We start from the raw sequence: 27,500 nt of genomic DNA on the forward strand, positions 1-27,500 counted from the left end.
AATAATAATAATAATAATAGCTTGTTCTACAATCTTTCTTTTACTATGATTTCATCTACAGTGGGATCATCTTTTCCGTTTTTTTCCTTATTTTCCGCCTTATTTTCTTTCTTTCTCTTGTTATCCCTCGTGGTTATTCTTTGTTGTTATCCTTCGTGCTTATCTTTCGCAGTTTTCTTTCGTAGTTTTTCTTCGCGGTTATATTTCGTGGTTATCTTTCCTGGTTATCCTTCCTGGTTATTTCTCTTGGTTATCCTTCCTGGTTAACCTTCCTGGTTAACCTTCCTGGTTATTTTTCCTGGTTATCCTTCCTGGTTAACCTTCCTGGTTAACCTTCCTGGTTATTTTTCCTGGTTATCCTTCCTGGTTACCCTCCCTGGTTAACCTTCCTGTCCATCTTTCACCGTTATCATTCCTGGTTATCCTTCCTGGTGACCCCCACTATGGGACAGTAACATTAACTTCCTAAATAAACAATAGTTCTGTCACTTAACTAACGACTTTAACTCGTGTATTTATAATTAAAATTACACGACACATAATAACCTGACACGCAACAATATTTTCTCACAATTACACAGCCCTTCATGTACCGTAATTGATCTGCTTCAACAATGTTAATTCCTCTGCTTGAATAATTTACCCTAATTCATCTATACACTGACATGGTGTATGTCTCTCAGTGTATATATATATATATATATATATATATATATATATATATATATATATATATATATATATATATATATATATATATATATATATACATATATATATATATATATATATATATATATATATATATATATATATATATATATATATATATATATATATATATATATATATATATACCGATTGCTTTTATTTCTCTTCTAGGGAATTGAAATATTCTTGTCTGGTGGTGAAATGGTTATGTGCATCCTTAATGACCCTGGTACGGTAGATAGGCTTCAAACCTCCCCCATTAATCAACCTTCGTTTATGCGGTGAAGTTAAGACTCCTACTTTAAACAATCAGTTGTTTATGTCCTGTACATTTGTTGTGCTTGTTTCTTTAAGGAGAAAAACAAGAAGAAGAAGAAGAACAACAACAACAACAAAAACAAACACAACAAGATGAAGAAGAAGAAGGAGAAGAAGAAGAAGAAGAAGAGGAAGAAGAAGAAGAAGAAGAAGAAGAAGAAGAAGAAGAAGAAGAAGAAGAAGAAGAAGAAGAAGAAGAAGAAGAAGAAGAAGAAGAAGAAGAAGAAGAAGAAGAAGAACAACAACAACAACAACAACAACAACAACAACAACAACAACAACAACAACAACAACAACAACAACAACAACAACAACAACAACAAGGAGAAGAAGAAGAAGAAGAAGAAGAAGAAGAAGAAGAAGAAGAAGAAGAAGAAGAAGAAGAAGAAGAAGAAGAAGAAGAAGAAGAAGAAGAAGAAGAAGAAGAAGAAGAAGAAGAAGAAGAAGAAGAAGAAGAAGAAGAAGGAGAAGAAGAAAAGAAGAAGAGGAAAAAGAAGAAGAAACAAATAAAGCCAATTAACATAAAATTTAACAAGTAATCATAACAATTATTCTTAACTTGTCGTGTATTTGCTGAACCTTTAATTAACTAATCTATATTTCTTGTTGTTTTCTTAATGTCCGTTTTAATTAGTATTTTATTAGGTAATTAACTGTCAACTTCGGCGTAAAATTAGTTGAAATATTTAATAGCCAGAACGATTAGCCCAGCGAGGCAATTATGAGTATTGGGAGCATCTGTGAGGCAGTTTATGTAGGTAATTATAGCGGACGGTGGATTGAGCCTGCACTCCTCTTTGCGATGTATGTCCCCTTAGCCCTTCACCTAAAGTAAAGTAATTACCATTCTCTCTCTGCCTGGATCTCTCTCTCTCTCTCTCTCTCTCTCTCTCTCTCTCTCTCTCTCTCTCTCTCTATCTATCTATCTATCTCATTCTCTCTTTCTCTCTCATTCTGTTATTTAAGTCGGTGCCGGATCAGCCGGGCTGTGGCTTGTACGTTGGAATACGTGCGACCTGCAGTAACAGCCTGGTTGATTAGGCCCTGATCCACCGGGAGGCCTGGTCGTGGACCGGGCCGCGTGGGCGTTGATCCCCGGAATACCCTCAGGTAGCATCAAGTCGTAGAGTGTTTCTCATGAAGGGCTAAACCCTTGTGGGATAGTGAGCTTATGGCTCGGTGGAGGTTCCATCCTCCCTCCGCTAATCTCGTCCCAGTCTCTGACCAGCCAGGCTGTTAGTACTCGCCGAAAAATCATCTTCCTACTTGCTAAACTTGCATAGGTTCCTGGTTAAGTAATTTATGTGTGAATATTTTAAGAGACTTGTCTGGCACGATGTTCACTTGAAGATTATTTTCTGCTCTAAGTACATTATTCCCTTATTTTATTTTATTTATTCTCTCTCTTTGCCATCAATTTTCTATTATGAATTAATGTGGGTTAGTTTGCTGTTCAGCCTATAGCATAGTAGTGTATGTCGAGACGACATACGTAACATGACCGAGCTGTCAGCATAGTTGCTGATCCTCCTTTACATGTGTTGTATGTATAGATTAGTTGAGTATCATAGTACCATCCATGTGTTTATATAGAAGATCCCTTAGGCCTGTGACTGTATGACGTCACGGGGTACAGCTTGAGTCAGTGTGAGACGCGCTGCCTCGCTCTCGGCGTATAGACATCCAGGCAGTGACACGGCAGGCTGGGCCCATCCATTCCTTACCACAGTCTGACAATATATATCGTTACCATCCAACATGTGAGTTTATCTTATCCATCATATCTCCTTAAGAACCCCAACGACAGAGCTCTAGCTGATGGAACCGGATTGAGCTTTCAGTTTGCCCAAGGGGACCATCAGGTACAAGTGTGCTCTTGAAACCGTGTGTAGATCTTCCTTCTGCTTACTCAAGGGGAATAAAAGTTACATTGCTGTGGCTGGAAAACTTAAAAAAGTAACTCACGCTTTTCGAAAAGGAACTCTAGACCACATTTCTGTTCGTCTTGTTGAGAGAGAGAGAGAGAGAGAGAGAGAGAGAGAGAGAGAGAGAGAGAGAGAGAGAGACAGACAGACAGACAGACAGACAGACAGACAGACAGACAGACAGACAGACAGACAGACAGACAGAGACAGAGACAGAGACAGAGACAGAGACAGAGGCAGAGACAGACAGACAGACAGACAGACAGACAGACAGGCAGACAGAGAGAGAGAGAGACAGAGACAGAGAGACAGACAGAAAGGGAACTTATACAAAGAGTCACCTGGAAAAGCTTTGACCCCAGCTTGTAATGCCATTAGAGAGAATAATTAGCACTAACACAGAATTTTACATTTGTTGCTGGCTGAGGTATGACCGAGTGAACACCCTTCATAAGGGCTGCATTGATGATGGTGACGGGCTCTTTATCCAAGGGATGGGAGCTACTCTACCCTTCCTATGATCAAACCTGATTACCACCAATTCCCCAAGTGCTTTATGATCCCTATGGGTTTAACTTTTCCCCAATATGTATAATTAGCAATAATGCGTGAGTACCTTCAGAGATAAATTTTGTTTCAGTCTAATTGCTTCCCATTCCCTAGATACAGCGTCTGGGGAATGGGAAGTAATTAGGTTTGGTCCTAGGAGAAATAGGAATTAAAGTCTCAGCATATATACGTCGAGAAAAATACACCTCATAGTGTATATATGCTGATACCTTCACATAGATTCATCTCTGTTGTTAAATGAGATGTGAATAACTGTGACTATTACGAAGAATGCAACTCACTGTAACGTGGCTGGAACGAATAACATAATTTCCACAATTATGAAAACCAAGTTAAAATGACATTTCTGTCCGTACTGGACCGTACTGGACCGTACTGGACCGTACTGGACCGTACTGGACCGTACTGGACCGTACTGGACCGTACTGGACCGTACTGGACCGTACTGGACCGTACTGGACCGTACTGGACCGTACTGGACCGTACTGGACCGTACTGGACCCCTCTCAAGTCACAACTGGTATCATCCATTTCATTCCACTGGTAGCTCCCTCACATAAGTGTGGGAATTTTGTGACCTGTTGCCAATGATAGGTTGACAAGACACCTTTAGCATGAAATGAATTTTTACTCATGATATCCCGTGTTAGGTATCATCTAGTATTGTGTATCTTTGAGTGTTGGGTATTATTCATTACTAGGTATCATTTAGTGTTAGGTGCCACTCAGTGCTGGATATCATTTGTTTTTCTAAATGTCAACATGAATAAGCACCCGGGTGTTAGCTGACAGTTTCTGGTAATTTCTTGTGTCACCTGGTGATTATATACGTCATAGCTGAACCTTGAAATGAGTTTCAACACGATAACAGCTCCTAGCTTTAAAACAGAAAAAAACATGGAACGGGTGGGGTTTGAACTCATGGCGGGTGAGCTCCCAGCTCGTTTTTTGTCATAAATATTGAGCAAAATTTCAGGAATGAGCCGACGGAGTTGGTATGAGTCACGGATCCCTCATAAGTTATAGTCCCCAGGGGTGACCGGCAGCACTGTCAAAGGTGACTTATATAGATCGCTGTTACATCAGCGTCCCCAAGTATTGACTTTTTCAGCCAGCGGAGGAGACAGGTGATCAATATTGGTGGCTGGGTGAGTTATCTTGCTGGTCCACAGAGGTGTGAGTATTCAAGAACACAGTCTTTAATGGTCATGTCGTCTGGTAAACGGCTGAATTTATATTTTCCTCGTCTATCTTATATTTTTCCAAAATGTTTAAGTATAAGGTTCAGAAATGATCAGTGGATAAGTTGCAGTCCTTCCTAAGATTTATGAGTTATTTATTTAATTACTCCTCCTAACTGGTAAATTCAACATATACATATTACTTGATAATCCTAATGAAAAATATATGGGACCTTGCATCAGAACTACAGTAGCATACGCACTTATAGCACCATAAGTCGATTTTCAACGCTATATGCTGTTTCACTGGCCGTCCATACTCCTCAAAAACGTTTATCGTGAATTAACGGCAACCTGATCAATTCAACGTAACCTAATATAACCTAACGTAACTTAATAATAATTATGTCAGCTGACCTCTCTTTTAAAGACCATAACATGGCCAAGATCGCGACAGCCAGGAGGATGACGGGGTGGGTATTGAGAACTTTCAAAACATGGGAAATAATGTCAATGGTGAAAATCGCTATTGCTCACTCGTTTAGAATACTGCTCAGTGCTGACGGCCCCGTTCCACGCAGGATAAATATCAGAGTTGGAGCAAATACAAAGATCGTTTACGGCTCACTGTGAGCCTGAAAAGCATCTAAATTGCTAGGAACGCCTTCAAGTTTTGAACATGTGCTCACTGGAGAGGAGGAGAGAGAGAGATACATGATAATATATACCTGGAAAGCACTCGAGGGTCTGGTCCCAAATCCGCACACTGCCATAACAACATACTGGAGTGAGAGATATGGGAGGAAGTGCAAAATAAACCCAGAAGATATCAGAAACACGGCTGGAACAAGTGTGGAAGCCTCCAAGGGGCAACTGGACAGGTGCCAGATCAACAAAATTGTGATAGATATGTGGGGCAGCGGGCCTCCAGCAGCAACAACCTGGTTTACCAGGCAAGCATCAGACAAGCCTGGCCCATGGCCGGGCTCCGAGAGTAGTGAAAGCCTCGAAATTCTTCAAAGGTATATCAAAGGTAAAAAAAAAAATAGAGAAATCACGAGAAAAGCTGCTTAAATAGTTATGGGTTTTATAATATCACAACTCTGTGATTTACGTATACTGCCAAGGCTAGTATGTTGCTTAAACTCGTAGTGGAAAAAAATTATGCAGATAACTTGATTAACTAAAATACTAATTAGAGGACAGGTTGAAAATTAAGGACAGAAAAAAACATACAAAGAGTGTAGATCTCTAATCAAAGCAGCAATATACGCATCTTTACTAATTTCTTTAGTTTACCCTCCATGAAGGATTTATCTGTTTTTTATATCTCAACTCTGTTTTTCTCTCTCTCTCTCTCTCTCTCTCTCTCTCTCTCTCTCTCTCTCTCTATATATATATATATATATATATATATATATATATACATATATATATATATATATATACATATATATATATATATATAAATATATATATATATATACATATATATATATATATAGATATATATATATATAGATATATATATATATAGATATCTATATATATATATATATATATATATATATATATATATATATATATATATATATATATATATATATATATATATATATATATATATATATATATATATATGCAATAAGATCACAGTAAACAGGTGATTTCAAAATATGCAAAACAACACTCTGAAAGAATAGAGAAATTCCAAGCGCTTTCGTGACTACGCGTGAGTAGTCACGAAAGCGCTTGGAATTTCTCTATTCTTTCAGAGTGTTGTTTTGCATATATATATATATATATATATATATATATATATATATATATATATATATATATATATATATATATATATATATATATATATATATATATATATATATATATATCTACCTATCTATCTACCTATCTATCTACCTATCTATCTACCTATCTATCTACCTATCTATCTACCAATCTATCTTCAAATAACACAAATGCAAAATATAGATACTCTCACTGAACGAAACATCGATTATAATAAATGAGTGCTTATCTGCATTTCTGTGATTTGCTGTGTGTGAGCTTGTAGTTTGACTGTCAGACATGATGTGTGTTGATCGGTGTAGCTAGTGGTCTGTACTGGGCATTAACTCACAGCTAGAGTGCATGTTGACCATGCAAGGTGTCTCTCCTTCACACCAACCCTCATGATACAAGCCAATGGCATATGCATTTGCTTTTCTTATTATTGTTCTTGGTCTTCTTCTCTTTCTCCTTCTTCTTCTTCTTCTTCTTCTTATTATTATTATTATTATTATTATTATTATTATTATTATTATTATTATTATTATTATTATTATTATTATTATTATTATTATTATTATTATTATTAATTTTTTACGAGTGCGCTAAACAAGTAGGGATCGTACAGCCTCTAAACTGGAATTTAAGAAAAATTCCTTAATGAAATAGGAAAAAATATTTTCTCGGTTATTGGTTACTTTACAGAGGCAAAAATTATCTTCCTGAATTTATTTCTCTCGTATTTTAATTAACGGAAATTTTAAATAAATTTTCAGTGAAACTTTTTTTTTAGAAACGTTTTAAATTAACATAGAATTACAGTTTTAATGACTGTCTATCTGTGCATATATATATATATATATATATATATATATATATATATATATATATATATATATATATATATATATATATTCAACAAGTCGGCCGTCTCCCATCGAGGCAGTGTAACCCCAAAAAAAAAGAAAATCCACAAAAAGAAAATACTTTCCTCATCATTCAACACTTTCACCTCACTCATACATAATCATTGTCTTTGCATAGGCGCCCAGCTACAACAGTTTAGAAGCATATATAAAGATACACAACATATCCCTCCAAACTGCCAATATCCCAAATCCCTCCTTTAAAGTGCAGACATTGTACTTCCCATTTCCAGTACTCAAGTCCCGCTATATAAAAATAACCGGTTTCCCTGAATCCCATCACTAAATATTATCCTGCTCACTCTCAAACAGCTCGTCAGGTCCCAAGACCATTCGTCTCCATTCACTCCTATCTAACACGCTCACGCACGCTTGCTGGAAGTCCAAGCCCCTCGCCCACAAAACCTCCTTTACCCCCTCCCTCCAACCTTTTCGAGGACGACCCCTACCCCGCTTTCATTCCACTACAGATTTATACGCTCTCCATGTCATTCTACCTTGATCCATTCTCTCTAAATGACCAAACCACCTCAACAACCCCTCTTCTGCCCTCTGACTAATACTTTTATGAACTCCACACCTCCTAATTTCCACACTCCGAATTCTCTGCATAATATTTACACCACACATTGCCCTTAGACAGGACATCTCCACTGCTTCCAACCGCCTCCTCGCTTCAGCATTTACAACCCAAGCTTCACATCCATATAAGAGTGTTGGTACTACTATACTTTCATACATTCCCTTCTTTGCCTCCATAGATAACGTTTTTTGTCTCCACATATACCTCAATGCATCTCTCACCTTTTTTCATTCATCAATTCTATGGTTAACCTCATCCCTCATCCTTCATCCCAGATATCTGAAAACATTCACTTCTTCCATACTCCCTCTCTCCAATGTGATATCCAATTTTTCTAAATCATTTGATACCCTCATCACCTTACTCTTATCTATGTTCACGTTCAACTTTCTACCTTTACACACATTCCCAAACTCGTCCACTAACCTTTGCAACTTTTATTTAGAATCTCCCATAAGCACAGTATCATCAGCAAAAACTGTGTCAACTCCCATTTTGTACTTGATTACCCATAATTTAATCCCACTGGACAGGCACCTAAAGTCATTACCTGGCCAACCGGGCTGTGGTTTGTACGTCAGCTTGCGTGCGTCCAGCAGAAACAGCTTGGTTGATCAGACGCTGATCCACCATGAGCCCTCGTCTCAGAACGGGTCGCGGGGGCGTTGACCCCCGGAACCCTCTCCAGGTAAACTCTAGGTAAATCCCTCTCCCCAACACCCTAGGAATTACCTCCTTCACAACCCCATCTATAAATATATTAAACAACCATGGTGACATTACACATCCCTGTCTAAGACCTACTTTTACCGGGAAGTGATCTCCCTCTCTCCTACACACCCTAACCTGAGCCTCACTATCCTCATAAAAACTCTTTACCTATTCCATACACTTGCAACATCTGCCACATTGCTCCCCTACATAAATATATATATATATATATATATATATATATATATATATATATATATATATATATATATATATATATATATATATATATATATATATATATATATATGTATATTGACAAGAATAGCCGCATCATTTGACAAATATTTTATACATTATTTTTTGCTTTATTTTTTATTTTGTTGTGTGTAATTTATATAATAATAATAATAATAATAATAATAATAATAATAATAATAATAATAATAATAATAATAATAATAATAATAATAATAATAATAATAGTTACATTTACAAAGAGCCTGACTAATCAGAGACGGAATTTGCTGTTAGCAAAGGTTCGAGTCTTGACCACTGCTTGCGGTGAATGACACACAGGTTTAGCGCAGTCATGATAATACAGTGCAATGTGTTATACACCGATGTATTCGTCCTACCAGAGTTTCCTTGAAAATAACACAAACATGATCAAACAACTTTCTCATTAGACTCAGTGTTTTAATTATTTATTAAACCTGAGAGACGGAACACTTTCTTATAATGTCTTGCCTGGGTTTATTATTATTATTATTATTATTGTTACTACTACTACTACTACTACTACTACTACTACTACTACTACTACTACTACTACTACTACTACTACTACTACTACTACTACTACTACTACCACTGCTACTACTTTTAAATTATTATCTCTCAGTGTATATACGTAGAAAAGCGTATATCTCATTTCAGTTCATATTTAAGATATTTAAATTGGTTTTGATTGGTAGTTCATAGGTGATATGCAACACTGATGACCCTCGTACAGTCAACAGGCTTTCAGTCTCATCCAAAGAACCGTGTTCTTGAAACCAAGCAATAAGACAAGCACGAACAAGGGCCGTGTCTGTTCATGCATAAGTGAACAATGCACAAACAAACACCAACATTCGTTCTTCATACGAGTGCTTGTGCAGAGATTAAATAAACATGCGTGTTTGAACAGCAAACAGGGATCACAGTGTTTTACGAGTTTGTGTCAGCCAGTACTTATTAAGCATTACTCCAAAAAACAAAAATCATAGCCTAGAATACTGAGGCAGGGAAAGAGACGAGTTTCGTAATATTACTGTGTAATTCAGAACCGCGTAGCCAGGAACCACCAAAACCACCACCACCGCAACTACCATTACTAGAACCACCAGTCTCACCACCGGCGCCACTAAAGCCACATCACTTTCTAGTTGGACGACTCTTAACACCGCTAGGACTGTCACCACTAGGACTACCATCAGTGCCATTGCCACCAAGACCAAGACCAACAATATCAACGCCACTGCTAACAAGATCACCAGTATCAGCGCCACTGCCACCAGGACCACCCCTATCAGCGCCACTGCCATCACGACCAACACTATCAGCGCCATTGCTACCACGATCAACAATATCAGCGCCACTGCCTTCACGATCAACACTATCAGCGCCACTGCCATCACGACCAACACTATCAGCGCCATTGCTACCGTTATCAACACTATCCGCGCCACTGTCACCAAGATCAACACTATCAACGCCACTGCCATCATGAACAACACTATCAGCGCCATTGCTACCACTATCAACACTATCAGCGCCACTGCCTTCACGACCAACACTATCAGCGCCATTGCTACCACTATCAACACTATCAGCGCCACTGTCACCACGACCAACACTATCAGTGTCACTGTCACCACGACCAACACTATCAGCACCACTGTCACCACGACCAACACTATCAGTGCCACTGCCACTAGTACCACCACTATCAGCGCAACTGCCACCAGGTCAGGACCACTAAGAACAACATTCCTCCCTCCTCCTCCACCAGAAACAGCTGGTCTACAGAATCGACGGAACTCTATTCGGCGGAATATCTATTGCAACTTGAATTTTCCCGAGTTTTGGAGCCAGAAATTGACCTCTCAGACGCCTCGCGAACATAAACTCCAATAGGCATTATGGACTGCTGAATGGAGAATGTCCCAGAGCCTCTGAAATGAAAACCGAAAAATCTCTTATTGAAAAAAAAAAGCATTTAAAAAAATCTTAAAGTCCTACACACCTCCCCCAAAATTAGACTTTTCACACCTAAAAAAAAAAAAAGAGACGAAAATCACTTGATTAAAAAGAAAATTTTTGTTTTTATCCAGTAAAATTTAAGGTTACTTTAACATGAGTAGAAATGTTCAGTGCATAAGATTCTGTCAAGTAAAGAATTCAGTGAGAGTCGATACCGGAGAAGGAAGAGAAAGTGGATGAGGTGAGAGAGGAAGAGGAACGAAGGAGGAAGAGGAGGCAAAGGAGGAGGCTGAGGAAGAGGTGGAGAAGGAGGTCAGAAGACCCTCCAATCTTGTTAAGTGTTGGGATGGGTAGGAGTGTGGTGGTGGGAGGCAGAGTGAAAGGGATGGGGAAAAGGATGGAATGGAAGGAGGATAGGATGAGAGAAACAAAAAGAAAGGGAGGAAAGAGAGACAGAGAGAGGGAGAGAGAGAGAGAGAGAGAGAGAGAGAGAGAGAGAGAGAGAGAGAGAGAGAGAGAGAGAGAGAGAGAGAGAGAGAGAGAGAGATCAAACAGAGACTGACAGAGGTATGCAAACAGACAGAACAAGAGAAGAGAGAAAAAATAATCAGACGCATAGGAAGAGCAAAGCCACGTACAGGAAGCAACAAACGGAAAATTGTCTCTGAAAGAGATGGTAACAATAGAAAGGTTACGCAGAAATTTTTCAGACTATTCATTGAAGTCTTCAACTGGCTTAAATATTAAGAGAGATTCAGTGTTTGCGAAGCAAACACGAGTGCACTGTACGTCATGGTGTCATGTACATCGAACCCCCCTAGACCCTCAACTTACACCCCTTCCTTCAAAGGATGGGATTGCCTTGATGATAGTGAACTCTTGATCCAATAAATAGGAGCTACTCATGCGTAAGAGAACGAGTACTTTATTTTCACGAAAGGCTAGCAGAATACACATGAACTAGGGTCCATTTTGTAGCAGCTCTGAGGACTGTCCTTTCGTTTTATTGGCAAAGTCAACTAGAATTTCGTGAATGCTCCCTTTGAGGGAGGGAGGGACCCGGATGCCAGGAAAGGGTTCTTGATCTCAGCAACTAAAGCTACCCTCTTGTTTATTGGGATCAGACCTGATTACGTCCCGTTCAGAAATTACAGTCCTTGTCCCCTGAGGTACCTCGTGTAAATATAATAAATGAGAGAATTGTGCAGTATTTGGGCAGAATAAAGAAACCCAAATGTTGAGCAAGTGTCTCATATATCAACTTGTCGGTTATTCACATCGTATGACTATGTTAGTAAAATATATATTACATATTATATAGTACCAATGGTTCTGTGATCCTTGCAACATGGACAAAAAGAACGGTCCAAAAACAAACTTCTTGTCATCTGCAAATCTTATGTAGTCAAACGCAAATCTTGTCTAGTCGGCTGCAGACCTTGTTTTGCCAACCACAGACCTTGTCTTCTCAACCACAGACCTTATCTAGTTAACCACAGACCTTGTCTAGTCAACCACAGACCTTGTCTAGTCAAACCTCGCCAAGGTAATACAGAACATCCCTGCCCAGTCCCTCTTCTGCTTGGGCAGCCTGCCCTCTTCGCTTCTCCCTCTTCCTTGCTGCTAGGGAATTCTGCTTCTCTAATCTCTTTTCCCCTCCTCTTAGGATTTTCTTATTGTCCCCTCTTTTCATCTTTCTCTTCCACCTTCTGAGTCTCCCTTTCAACCCCATTTCTCCCACTCTCACCCCTTTACTCCTTCTCTCACCATTTTTTACTCCTTCACCCCTTTCCTCCCTCCCTCTCTCAACCTCCTCTCCCACCCCTCTTCCCTGTCAAGCAATACAAGAGCACTCTGAGACGTATTATAAAACTTTCTGTCGCGTGTCAATAACTAGGAGGCGGGAGCGGGCAGTCAGATAAGTGTGGAAGTCTATTGGCAGCTCAGAGACATTTCCAGTTGTGGAACCAAATCTGGAAGGGATCTTCGTGGTGTGGATATGGGATGCCAGGAATATTCCTGGTGGGAATGTGGCTACGGAGGGATCTGTTGAGTGGGAGATGAGAACGTGCCTGGGATCTACCGGACGGAGGCGTAGGATTTGTCTAGCCACTAGATTCCTTTATCACTCTTTCCCTGCATTCACTCTTATTGCTTTTGTTTGCCTCTTTCAGTATCTTTCATGTTTTGTATATTAGAAATGCTACTACTACTACTACTACTATTACTACTACTACTACTACTACTACCATAACTACTACTACTACTACTATTACTACTACCACTACTACTACTGCTACTTCTATTACCAATAATAATAATAATAATAATAATAATAATAATAATAATAAATAATTTTTAAATTTGTGAATTTTTATTATTATTATTATTATTATTATTATTATTATTATTATTATTATTATTATTATCATTATTTTTTTATTATTTTATTATTATTATTATTGCTAAAAGTATTATTAGTATAAATACATTCATTAAATAGTGTTAAACTCAAGGATGATATTCCTAATGAGGAATAGGAGACACCTAGTTTTGATTTAAGGAAAGACAATGTCACCCCAATTCTTCGTTAGGTTACGTAAAATTTGTTAGGAAACAGGACAAGTGTTACCTGGTGCGGGTCTGAGTCGTTTGGTGACCCGCAGCTGGAGGTTTACGCAAAAAAAAAAAAATGATGTGAAGACAATCTTCACGGTCATTAAAGCACCTCTCTTGCAGAACCACTTTTAATACAAACATGACGTTTTCCAAGTATAAATCAGCATTGTTTTTAATTTATCTGACTAATCAAGGGAACATCCATAGGTGGTTTTCAGTTTTTATTTTCTCAGTTCTCCCTTCCTTGTCTTATCAATCTCTTTCAGTTTTTTTTTCTATTTTCTCTCATTGTTTCTATCGCCATCTCTTCATTTGCAAATTCAATGTGTCTTTCTTTAACGCTAGAGTTGCAATGACAAAAATACCACAGTGAAAACAGAAAATAAAGCCTGATCTTTTTCACGTGTTTACACACAGTGTGGTGAGAATGGTATAGCACTGCGTACCTTGTTCCAAGGTTCGTAGGTTCGAGTCTCCTTCAGCCAGAGATCAGTGTTTGTGTATATTTCGTATATATATATATATATATATATATATATATATATATATATATATATATATATATATATATATATATCAATATTTCCAGCTGTCTTCCTGACACACGTCAGCATCATGACGCTTTTCTTACTTCTATTAACGTATGGAAAAGAAAATGCCGAGTTTGCTGTTGAAACTGGTGTAATGAAGTGTGTTCATCATAGGTGTGTATCACTATCCTCTCCGTCCCTCCTTACCGTCATATTCATTTATTCTTTTCATACTCATCATTTTCTCCTTGGTCTTCACATCCCTCACACATTTGTATTACTATAGATGGTGGTCTTCATGTCCCTGGTTACTGAGACCTTCATTAATTTTCGTCACTTGCAGTGATCATGGTGTTGTGTTCTCTCGTCTTGAGACATTTCTGGCATGTCTCAGGTGGCATGCCTGTGGATGCGTGTATTTGAAGTGGCGGAAGAGGTGAGCGAACACCAGCTGTTGGTCCCATCTGTTAATTTTCCACCTACTTTCATGTTGTGTCGAGCTAGTTTATTTGACACTCTGATGGACTGAAGGAGTGATGGACTGAACACATCGACTCCAGGCTGAGGGACTGATTACCTCAAACTCCTCCTCTCCTTACGCCTTTCTACTTTGTATTGGACTGATGAAGCCACTGTGTGGCGAAACGTTTCCTGAATAAAGATTCCCATATGTTGCATAAGTATCTCAATCTTCAAATGTTTTGTTAGTGTGATGAATTGTAAAGGACCTGCCTAGTATGGGCCAACAGGCCTACTGCAGTGTTCCTCCTTTCTTATGTTCTTAAGTATTTTAAAATACAATACACACCAAAGCACTACAATATACACCAGCATACTACAACACACACCAACACAATACAGTACACATTAGCACACTACAATATACACCAACACAGAACAACACCCCACAACACACACAAACACACACCAACACTCCACAACACACCACAACACATGCACAACACACCACAGCACACACCATCACACCACAACACACCACAACACATACACAACACAACAAAACACACCACAGCACACACAAAGGCACCAAAACACACCACAACACATACACAACACAACACACCACAGCACACAACAACACTCCACAACACATACAAAACACAACACACCACAACACACACCAACACACCACAACACACCACAACACATACACAAGACAACATAACACACCACAGCACACACCAAGACACCACAACACACCACAACACACACCAACACACACCAACACACATTAGCACACACCAACACACACCAACACACACCAACACACACCTTGTTCTTGTTTAGACCAGAGCTTTGGTGAGATGGGGAAGGAAGAAGGATGAGTAAGGATGGAAATATTGGAAAAGGGTGGGAGGGGGGTGAGAGGTAGGATATAAAGGTAAGTGGCCCAACCACTTTGGTGCAATTTAAAAAGTGTACGTGAAATGATAATATATTTAATTAAGGGGTATAAGACTAACCCATCAAAGTCACATAGATATAACAGATTTATAAGTACATGACTCTGAATTGGTAGTAATTATACAAGTTGCAATTGCTTTTTTTTTTTGCTTTTTTTTTTTTTTTTTTTTTTTTTGCGATTGCACAACGGATGTTTATGCGACAAGGAAGGCATAATTTTCTGGCCAGTTTATAAATTTCGTGACAATGGCTTCTTACAGGTGGTGTCCAGCCATAGTAAATAGCATAATTTTTACATTAGAAAGTTATATATGATGTCTCCCTAATTGGGGGCGATGATTTTCTCAGTATACATAGAAGGGTTCTGGTGGTACCCAATCCTCTTCATCAGGGAGGTTGCTCAATATCATGGGTCGAGGGTAATCATCTTTATGAATAAAGCGACGAACCCTCTGTGGGAGAGTCATTCGTTGAGTCCTGTGAGGAGGAGTAGTGATAGTATAAACCGTGGTATTTACCACTTGTATAGGATGTTCTCTATCTGGCATGTATAGTTCTTGCATTGTATAAAGTTGTTTCTTTTTTAAGGTGTCAAGGCGTACATTTATGGCAGTAATATCTTCTTGTATGTGTAAATCTGCCATTTTAACTCTGTCTCTCCTCCTGGTATCGGTGATGAAGCGAAGAGCTTTATTCTGGACCCTTTGTAACCGGAGCATGTTGGTCTTTGTTGTTAATGACATTGGGACACAAGGGTATTCGAGTATTGGTCTTATTATCATTTTATACAGATGTTTTTTGACATGTTGAGGGGCTTGATTGAATCGAAAGAGTCTGCTAAGACCGGCTTTGGCTATGTTGATCTTTTTAGTTACATGAGATGTTGAATGGAGCAGCCTGTCGATTTCATATCCCAAAATCTTGTTAGGGTTTCTAATGGCTACACACACACCAACACACACCAACACACACCATCTTACCTCAACACACACACTCAACACAACACACAACAGCACACCACAACACAACACAACGCACCACAACACACCACAACACACACACAACACACCACAACACACCACAACACACATACAACACAACACACCACAACACACCACAACACAACACAACACACCACAACACACCACAACACACAACACAACACACCACAACACACAGAACACAACACACTACAACACACCACAACACACAACACGCCACAGCACACCACAACACACCACAACACACCACAACACACCACAACATACAATACGCCACAACACACCACAACACACCACAACACACAATACGCCACAACACACCACAACACACCACAACACACCACAACATACAATACGCCACAACACACCACAACACACCACAACACACAATACGCCACAACACACCACAACACACCACAACACACAATACGCCACAACACACCACAACACACCACAACTCACCACAACACACCACAACACACAATACGCCACAACACACCACAACACACACCAACACTTAACAACCTTACGACTCGCGGTGTCCTAGTCTTTGCTTTATGGCTTAAGTAATAAAAACCTAAGCACCAACAACCTTGTAGTCGAGAACCTCACAACACATGAGCCCAAAGTCAACTCTCTGGCAAATAGTCTGATGTCATGGACGTCTATATTTTATCAATGGAAGTGCGTTTATATGGAGTATAATTCTCTCTTCCTATTCTCTGCCTCCCTCTCTATTTTGCTTCCTAATTTCTCATTTCCTACTTCATCATACTGTCCCTCTCTCACTTCCTCAGTCAGTATTATCTCCTCCCCTAACTTTCCGATTCTCATCTCTTTCTCTTTCTCTCTATCTCTGTGTTGCTCAATATCTTTGTCATCCACATATTATATTTTCAATTTACCGACTATTATCTAAACATATTTTATATTATGGATGATATTTAGGGACCCATATATATATATATATATATATATATATATATATATATATATATATATATATATATATATATATATATATATATATATATATATATATATATATATATACATATTTATATATATATATATATATATATATATATATATATATATATATATATATATATATATATATATATATATATATATATATATATATATATATATGTATTGAAAATTTCTCGTGGCGACGGTGTTAGTCAAATCATGAGCAGGTCAGTGGAACCTTTAGTCATGTGATGTAAAACCTATCAATGGCTCACCAGCGAATATTGTCGCTATACACACGAACCTCCTGTGATGACTATATCACCATAGAAATCTATATGGAAATCGATATGTATTTTTTAGTAACTATATAAATTTACATCAGTATTTTTATTAAAAGTTTAATGAGCAATCGAATGAAATTAATAGCGATAATTATACTAATAATAATAATACATGGTAACCCAAAAGTCTGGACACATAGACGAAATTGTTTGTGTCAATCTTGCAAAGAGTAATGAAAATATTATTCATTAAAAATTACTGTATAATTACTAAGAAATGCAATTTCACCTATGTGTCCAGATTTTTCGGTCACCTTGTAGCAATAATAATAATAATAATAATAATAATAATAATAATAATAATAATAATAATAATAATAATAATAATAATAATAATAATAATAATAATAATAATAATAATAATATTATTATTATTATTATTATTATTATTATTATTATTATTATTATTATTATTATTATTATTATTTGTAATCTTTGGATCATTTAGTTGATTAGTTTGTGACATTTAAAGCGGTTCACATTTTTTTAAACATAAGATACAAATACATGTATTCCAGCGTAGAATTAAATAGAAGAGGACATTTAATACTCTTTACAGAACACCTGCGATTTTTACCTGTGATTTGACCAGCTGGAAAAGCTTGATTTAATCAGATATACTCAGTTCAATGAAAAAAAAAAAATCTAGTTATTCGTTGTTATTCACAATTTCGAACATTGCCGATAGTGAATTGACATTTGAAAAAAAAAATATTTGCTTCCCGTCGATCAAAATTAAGTCCATTCCAGTTATTTGAACTGTGAGGTTTTCGCAAGGTAATTTTAATGGGATTTTTCTATTAACTGAAATTATTTAGTGAGTGGAGTGATTTGCATAATTATCCAGATTAAAATGTCTTCAGTGCTCTGATATAAGGTCGTATTTTTATGCATTCTTCAGGGGGGATGATGGGTTGTGGTTTGGGTTCTGGATCCGAGTAATTGGAGATACCCTCCCATTCCTCGGATCAAGCCTGATTGCTTCTTTTTCCAAAGGAGTTGTTTGGCCTTCAGTATAATAATAACAACAACAACAACAACAACAACAATAATAATAATAATAATAATAATAATAATAATAATAATAATAATAATAATAATAATAATAATAATAACAATAATAATAAACATTTCATACATCTTTTATAAGATGTCCATAAATCAGTGTAGTTGTATTTTATATAAATATCGGAATACAATGAATTCTCTGCATCAGTGTGAACACGAGACTGGTAAATAAATTCGTCTGCTCTCATGCGCACCTCACAGTAATTTGTTTTCCATACACACGTGATCGACTTCCTGGGAAAATGAAAGCCACAGAACTGTTGATGGATATTTGCCCTGGAGCACAATGCTTGTGTGCACACGTGACCTCGTGCACATGACCATGACGGTACACAGCTATGCGTGACCCATTACACATGAAAATGATAGAACGCAGAAATAAATAAAATCGGTTTTACCAGGTATCCGTAACTTATCTAAAACCAGTGGCTATTGATTAGATTTTGCCACCCAAGTTGATAGTTTATTGTGCTCCCTATATCCATCCTGTGGACGGAAACTCAAGAACATATGGATACACAAAAGGCCTAGGAACTAGGCCCTAAAGGAATTGACACATATACGTCCGGATTTATATCTACAGTTCACTTATATGTTAAAAGCAAATTTGGGGATATTGCTTCATATATGTGGCATCTCAGTTTCATTAATAAGATATCCTGACGTGTCACATAGCTTATTATATGATAACATAAATACTGAAGAAGGAAGACAACGAGCTTAGCTCTGTCCCTTTTGCTATAAATAGGTAATTACGAAGAGGTAATTAAAAACAGATAATCACGAATATCAAATGAGAAACAATAGGAAACCCAGAGGAAGGAGGATAATTGATTACACATTTTTTTAATCTGGTTAACGAAGCGTTTTGTTTACAGTGATTAAGAAATCACTCTACAAAAAAGCCTTTTACTGGGAGAATGTTTTTACTCTGTGTAGAGCTTCATCGAGCTCTACACAGACGGACACGTCCTATTTAGACCAAAAAGAATTCACTGCCTTTATAACCCTCTTCCTCCAGCTCCTATTCAAACGATATTTTTTTGACCTTCATCTTCAGGTCTTTCATGTTACCTCGCTTAATCATTTTAAAGTTAGGATGTCTGCCCCATCCTACCTTTCACCCTCATTAACTTTAATAAACTTAAAGTTATGATATCTGACCCTTCCTATCTTTCACAATCCCTTACTCAGATAATTTTTAAATTGAGATACTTTCTACCTTTGCTTCCTCTTGCCATCATTAATTTAATAAATATAAAACTAGAATGTTTTTTTCCCTTGCTACATCTCCCTATCTATAACTGTAGCAATTTTGAAGATAAGGTATATTTTTCTTCCTACCTCTTATCATCCCTAACTCTAATGGTTTTCAAACGAGGATATGTTACCTTGTCTACTTATTAAAATCCTTATCCTTCATTTATTTTTCCTCTATTATTTATCAAAGATCAACTCGTGTACATTTTCCTAATTTCATTTTGAACATAGACACAAGTATGCAGAATATTTTTACTTTCAGTTTTGTCTCTAAATTGAGCAAAACGTTAACCATTGAAAAGCTTGTTTCGTGTCTGTGCCGTAGTCCAGTACCTGTTGACGTTACGCCCTGAAGGCTAGTTACTTTTCAGATAATTTTAGCAATGCATATCATTTGCTCTCCAGGTGTCGCAGATATTCCCGATGATCTCTAAAGAAAGCTACCTCCAAGAGTCGCTATTTCTTTAAGCTTCGGTACCTCTTAAAGTACCTGCTGAGCCGTAAGTAACACTCCCTTCATACCAGCGTCTCGGGCACCATTTCTTTGGCCAGGCTTTGAATGTCTTGCAAAAGTGTGTACTCTTTAACTCTCTTCAAGAGGAAGAGGAGGAAAAGGAGAGAGTAGGAGGAGGAGGAGGAGGAGGAGGAGGAGGAGGAGGTGGTGGGGAGATGACTTGAAGGTGAATTGCTCTTTCTTCCTCTTCCGTGCATCCAAGTTGATTACCTGCCAATACCAAGAGCGGTATGACCTCTACGAGCTTACTTCTCCATGAATATAATAATAATAATAATAATAATAATAATAATAATAATAATAATAATAATAATAATAATAATAATAATAATAATAATAATAATAATAATAATCGTTGATTTATTCTTATATATAACTAAGACATCGTTTAGCAAAAAAACAAAATTGATCCTGTAATGTATATTGTATTTTCTCGTTATTCTCGTTCTCATTTGCTATTACTACAAAACCTGTTGTCTTTCTGACAGTAAATTGAGAATACCGATCCATTATTTGTTTTGCTTTCCTTGTCACGTTCTTATATTATTATTATTATTATTATTATTATTATTATTATTATTATTATTATTTGCAAAATATTTTAAGACCGTGTTATATTTCTGTTGTGGGTTGCGCGTTATGTATAATCAATTTCTTCTAAGTACTTCGATGTGCTGGTGTTTCTTGTTCCCTACTTACCTCTGCTCCCGGAAGTCCTGGCGTTCTCTCATGACTTCCCAGGCTGAGCGACCGTCACACAGCGCGTTCTGCTTCGTTGGAGCCTCTCTGTTGTGGGTTTGAACGTCGCAGAACTTAGTCACCTGCAGGAAGAAGAAACAACAAACTCATGCAACTTGGGCAATTTATTTATACAGCTAAAACTTCTAAACTCGTTGCGGTCATGCACTGTTGAAATTTTAACGACTGGGGAAATGTCTTCACCATTTATAGGAAGGAAAATACCTGGCTACTCGTTCAAGAACTGTGCTTGTCAGACGCATGTCACCAAGCACAGTTCGTGGAATGCACTCCCTACTTATCTATCTAAACAAGCTTAGTCCACGAAGTATGCTTAGCAGACAGAGGCGCCTCACATAGTTCACGTTCTCCACTCACTGCTTTACTATTGAAAGAGGATCCAAACTATATGGGAATTACTTGGCCAAGGGCAAGCCTCTGGTATCTCAAGGCCCTTGAAGATGATCATGTGTTATCTGTGACAACATGTGATTGTTAGATGAACAGTGTGTACACAGTGTGGTTGCTAGATGAACAATGTGTACACAGTGTGGTTGCTAGATGAACAATGTGTACACAGTGTGGTTGCTAGATGAACAATGTGTACACAGTGTGGTTGCTAGATGAACAATGTGTACACAGTGTGGTTGCTAGATGAACAATGTGTACACAGTGTGGTTGCTAGATGAACAATGTGTACACAATGTGGTTGCTAGATGAGCAATGTGTACACAGTGTGGTTGCTAGATGAACAATGTGGAGAAATTTTCTCCAGGAGGGGGTATCAGCCCCCTTCAGCCCCTTTCAGCCCCTTTCGGCCCTGAGGGGCCCAGCCCTCTCAGAAGGGGCAAGCATCTTGTTTACTGCTACAGCAAGTAATTGATCCCAGATGCAGTACCAGTATGCGACGTGGTCAAGCGACCGCCGCTCCGTGCAAGACTCCAGTGTTGCAAAGTGTAATTTAATAAAAGACAGTCCATCTCTTACCTTAGCATGACAATTAAGGAAAATCCTGCTCCCACTTTATTACCATGGTAAAGATAGTGTACATTGTTGTCTATGCTTAAGACAGCAAGAATCAAATATTCTGCTTTGCTTCATGGAGGAAGTGGCAAGGAAGCAAAAGTACTAGGTCAGCTTTTCCTTTATGTTCGAGGGGGAGTAACGGCTTGGGGCGTTGTGGCGTCTTCAGATTACTTTTGACTCTACTGAGAGTGACACTGACGCCAGGATAACCAACAAAGAACGATCTGTGCGTTAGTGTGAACAAAGTGTCTCACAAAACACAATAAACACTTAAGAGAAGTGTGATCAGCTTCTTCAGTGATAAGATTGTGAACAATAAAGACAAATCTTGTGGAACATAGTGTACCAGTGTGCGTATTCCTAGACTATGGAAGACGTGGACATCCAAGGACACTTCAGCTTCTATCAAGTCACCGATACCTGTCGAAGGTGTGAAGAACACCATAGCTCACGCTACAAGAGCAAGGTAGGTTGCGAATTTCTTGTAGTACGGGGGACTGTGCAGTTCTTGAGTCGCAAGGAGTTTGTAATGAACCTATAGTAGTGAGGTGCGGACTTTTGAGTCCACACAAGTACGTAATTTTGTCAGCAATCAGTGAATGAAATATGCTGACATAACACCCCCTAGGGGTAATTTATAATCTTACAAATTATAACTCATTTCAGCCCGTTGAGGAATGACTTCAACAGCTTCTCAAGACCTCGTCTGCAGGGGCGGCTGTGCAGGCGATGAGCTGTCTTTCTAAGTTAAGTTTTCCCTATATTTAATGTATAAGCTTAGCTGGTAATCCCATTTCTCAACAAACAATGTGTACACAGTGTGGTTGCTAGATGAACAATGTGTACACAGTGTGGTTGCTAGATGAACAATGTGTACACAGTGTGGTTGCTAGATGAACAATGTGTGCACAGTGTGGTTGCTAGATGAACAATGTGTACACAGTGTGGTTGCTAGATGAACAATGTGTACACAGTGTGGTTGCTAGATGAACAGTGTGTACACAGTGTGGTTTCTAGATGAACAATGTGTACACAGTGTGGTTGCTAGATGGCCAATATGCGAGTATTGCGTCGTTAGAAGCACAATGTCCACACAGTAAAGCTGCTAAGTAAAAACAAGAGCTAAACTATCGTGTCGATGCTGGAGCTGCGAAGGATAACTTGAAAGAAGATAAAGTGATTTATACATTAATTATTTGTTACAATATTCTGGAGTCAGAGGCCTGGTAAAGACGAAGTAATTGGACAAACGGTCACTATCACCCTGGCTTTAAAGGAAATAGTTAACATGTTGTACACGTGCGAAGTAGAGACTAACTTTCTAACTTTGCAATTAGCGCTTACTGATACACACACACACACACGTACGGCTGATATATATATATATATATATATATATATATATATATATATATATATATATATATATATATATATATATATATATATATATATATATATATATATATATATATATATATATATATATATATATATATATATATATATATATATATATATATATATATATATATATATATATATATATATATATATATATATATATATATATATATATATATATATATATATATATACATATATATATAATATATAATATATATATATATATATATATATATATATATATATATATATATATATATATATATATATATATTAGTCAATGCATACGAGGTATAAATTTATAAATTACCTGTAAGAGGTGTGGGAGAGCAAGTAGGGATGAAGTGGCATTTCTGTGAGCCTCTGGCGGCCAGGTGCAGTGGTGGGCGTGATCTGGGTGGCAGGCGGGCGGGCCAGCACGGGCATCGGTACAAACGGTAGCCGCCCACCGGGGACCTTCCCGGTACCAAGGCAGATAGAGCTGGTCCCCGGGGTACCCTGCCTCCGAGAACAGTCCCCATCGGTATTTGCCCCACTCCCCGACTAGGACGCTGGCGGCCCGGGCGGCGTGGTCAGCGGAAGTATTCGCCGCCTCCAGGAAACCCACCCCGAACTGGATGAAGTCACCCTGGTGGCCGCAGCCGCCGCTCTGCTGCGTCCACGGTGCGTCCCCGAAGACCGGGTGCGGCGTGGCGACCAGTAGATGCGGCGTCTGCGTGGGTGGAGGAGGCGGGTCGCCGGAGATGGGCGGGTGGCAGGCGCGGATAGACCAGTGGGCTGGCAACACCACTATGGCAGACCTAAGGAAGACCAGCCCCTCCGTGGCCAGGTGTAGAGCCCGAGACCAGGACTTCAAGACGGTCTGCAAGAAAGAGAAATTCTTATTATTATTCAATAATAATAATAATCTTCAGTACTGTCTGTAATAAGGACGTTCTAACATTAATGATTTCATAGGCGGTGCTTTGATTCCTGTGAAAGGCTCTTGATCCAAGGAACTGGAGTTATTCTCCCCTTTCCTTGGATGGAGCTTGATTATCTTCCGCTCATCATGCACGTTATGATCCCTACGGGCTTAGCGCTTCTTCATAATTAATAATAAAAATAATGTATATTTAACTCTCCGGCCGTCTCCCACCGAGGTAGGGTGACCCGACGAAGAAGAAAATACTTTCATTGACATTCATTCAATCACTGTCTTTATCAGAGGCGCTCTGACATCACAGTTCAGATGACTATCCAGAATGCTACATCCCCACTACTGCTTCAGAGCTCAGGCACTCTACTTTCCACCAACAAGACTCAAGTCCGACTAACCACTTTCCCTGAATTCTTTCATAAATGTTCCTTTGTTCACTCTCCCACGGCACGTCAAATAAAAAAAATGCATTTGCCTCCACTCCTAACACCCTCATACGATCCTGATGGATGTCCAAGACCCACAAAACCTCCTTTACCTCTCAATCAAACTTATTCTATCATGACCCCTACTTCTGCTTCCCTCCACTTCAGATATAAACTCTTTCTTCCTCTCAGCCCTCTGGATAATACCTAAGGTTACTCCGCACCTTCTCCAAATCTCCTAACTCCAAATTCTCAGTATAATATCCACACCACACATTACATTCAAGCACGACATCTCTACTACCTCCAGCCTCCTCCTCGCTGCAACATTCAAATCCTATTTTATACAACAGTGTTGGTACCACTGCACTCCGGTACATTTCCCCTTTTGGACTCCATGGATAAAGTTCTTTGTTGATAGAGGCATAACGGGGAGTGAATAATAATAATAATAGTAATAATAACAATAATAATAATAATAATAATAATAATAATAATAATAATAATAATAATAATTGTCATTATTATAATTAAAAAATAATCTTCAGGAATATAATGATGAGTTCTCAATAATCTAACATAATAATGTAAGTCAGGAGTTTATGTCGGTAGAAATTAAAAGGTCCAGAGCATGAGGGACATTACTGTCATACATAGAAACCTAAGAATAATTTAATGAAAGAAGAAGAAAAATAACGGCCATAAAATGTAGTCAGCTGAATATATTACACCATGGCAGCTTTAATTTCGTTAATCGTCCATTTCAGAATGAAAACTCTGAACGCCAGAAGAGTGATAATGTAAGAGGATAACAAACATTAGACAATATTTACTCAAGAAGTGGTAATTTTAAATATATTTTAGCCTGGCAATTAATACCTCTGCCCGGTGGGCAGATTTATGGCGAGTCTTAGATCTTACTCAGGACCCATCCAGGGAGATGTGGGGCCTCGAAGCTGGTGAGGGCCTCTTGATTATATATATATATATATATATATATATATATATATATATATATATATATATATATATATATATATATATATACATATATCCCTTCCCTGGGATCAGTAGTTTCCGTAATGATTGTAAAAATAATAATAATAATTGTATGTATTTCTGCTTGTGATGAAGAGACAACCAGCAGAAAAAGCTTCTATCTGGGACAACGTTTCTCTCAGGATGAAGCTCCTCCCCGAGAGTCATGTTGTTCTAATAAAAACTTGTTCTACACATTAAGTTATTAGTACAATGCTTCTTTACTCCCACAACACCACAACCTGTTGGGACAATGTTTTCGTACCTCCACAACACCACAACTTGTTGGAACAATGTTTCCTTACCTCTCACAACACCACAACTTGTTGGGCACCTAACACTGACATACTCACACCATGTTCAAGAGATACACATCCAATTACTGAATGTGGAATCTCTAGTGACGACATTTCACCTTTCTCAGTAGTCTTTATGAACCCACAGTTTGTTACGTGATAAAGTCCATTGCGCTGGCGAAACATCATAAAAAATAAAATAGGTTTCCGAAAACCGTGTTCGTGTTTCATTGCCGTCACTGACTTCTGCATCACCACCACCACCACCACCACCACCACTGCCACCTACACATTCACACCCACTCCCACCCCCACCTCCTTCACCACTACCACCCTCACCTCCGCCTCCTCCTGCACCTCCTCTTCTTCCGCCACCCCTACCACCATCAAAACGACAATAACAACAACAACAACAACAAAATCCAATTTGCCGTCACTACCATTCTTACAACATTCCAACGTATAGCATATTACCATCACATCCTCAGCATAAAAATAAAAAAACAGTGTTTTGAAACACATCATCTCAACATCAACAGTACCTCCACTCCAGTACCACTATCGCCACACCACCACCACCATCGTCACTAATAGAAAAATGCCCCTACAATCACTGTAGAGAGATATCTACAACACCACTAATATAAAAATGTCACCAAAAGCAATACCTACGTCACCGCGCCAGTATCACCACACCACCATCACCACACCATCATTACCAAACCGATGTTACCACGCCATCACAATCATCATCACAGAAAAACCACCACCACCAAACTCCCATTTCTCCACATATATGTGCACCGAGCATAGGAATGTCAGGATGCCGCTGAGAGAACTATCATAGAAAGTGACATACACGAAGAAGAGACATTACTTACTGTGTACTGATGCTGCGAGTTAATATTACGTCCCCATGCCACAGGTGAGACGAGTTTACCTGAGCGATATTTTGTGC

The 27,500-nt window shown here is 38.2% G+C and overlaps 1 protein-coding gene across 2 annotated transcripts in view; it reads right to left on the reverse strand.

Annotated features, from left to right (window-relative positions):
* The window catches only part of LOC128690882 (calcium-activated chloride channel regulator 2), a 645,439-nt gene that overhangs the window by 79,424 nt on the left and 538,515 nt on the right, over positions 1–27,500 (reverse strand). For both annotated transcript variants that reach the window (XM_070088300.1, XM_070088299.1), the window contains exons 3-4: positions 24,175–24,726; positions 21,393–21,514 (exon numbers count right to left, since the gene is read on the reverse strand). In XM_070088300.1, the coding sequence (XP_069944401.1) occupies positions 21,393–21,514; positions 24,175–24,726 (674 nt within the window). The remainder of the gene's footprint in view (positions 1–21,392; positions 21,515–24,174; positions 24,727–27,500) is intronic.

The sequence above is a fragment of the Cherax quadricarinatus genome, chromosome 24, assembly GCF_038502225.1.
Source record: "Cherax quadricarinatus isolate ZL_2023a chromosome 24, ASM3850222v1, whole genome shotgun sequence".
Taxonomy (NCBI): domain Eukaryota; kingdom Metazoa; phylum Arthropoda; class Malacostraca; order Decapoda; family Parastacidae; genus Cherax; species Cherax quadricarinatus.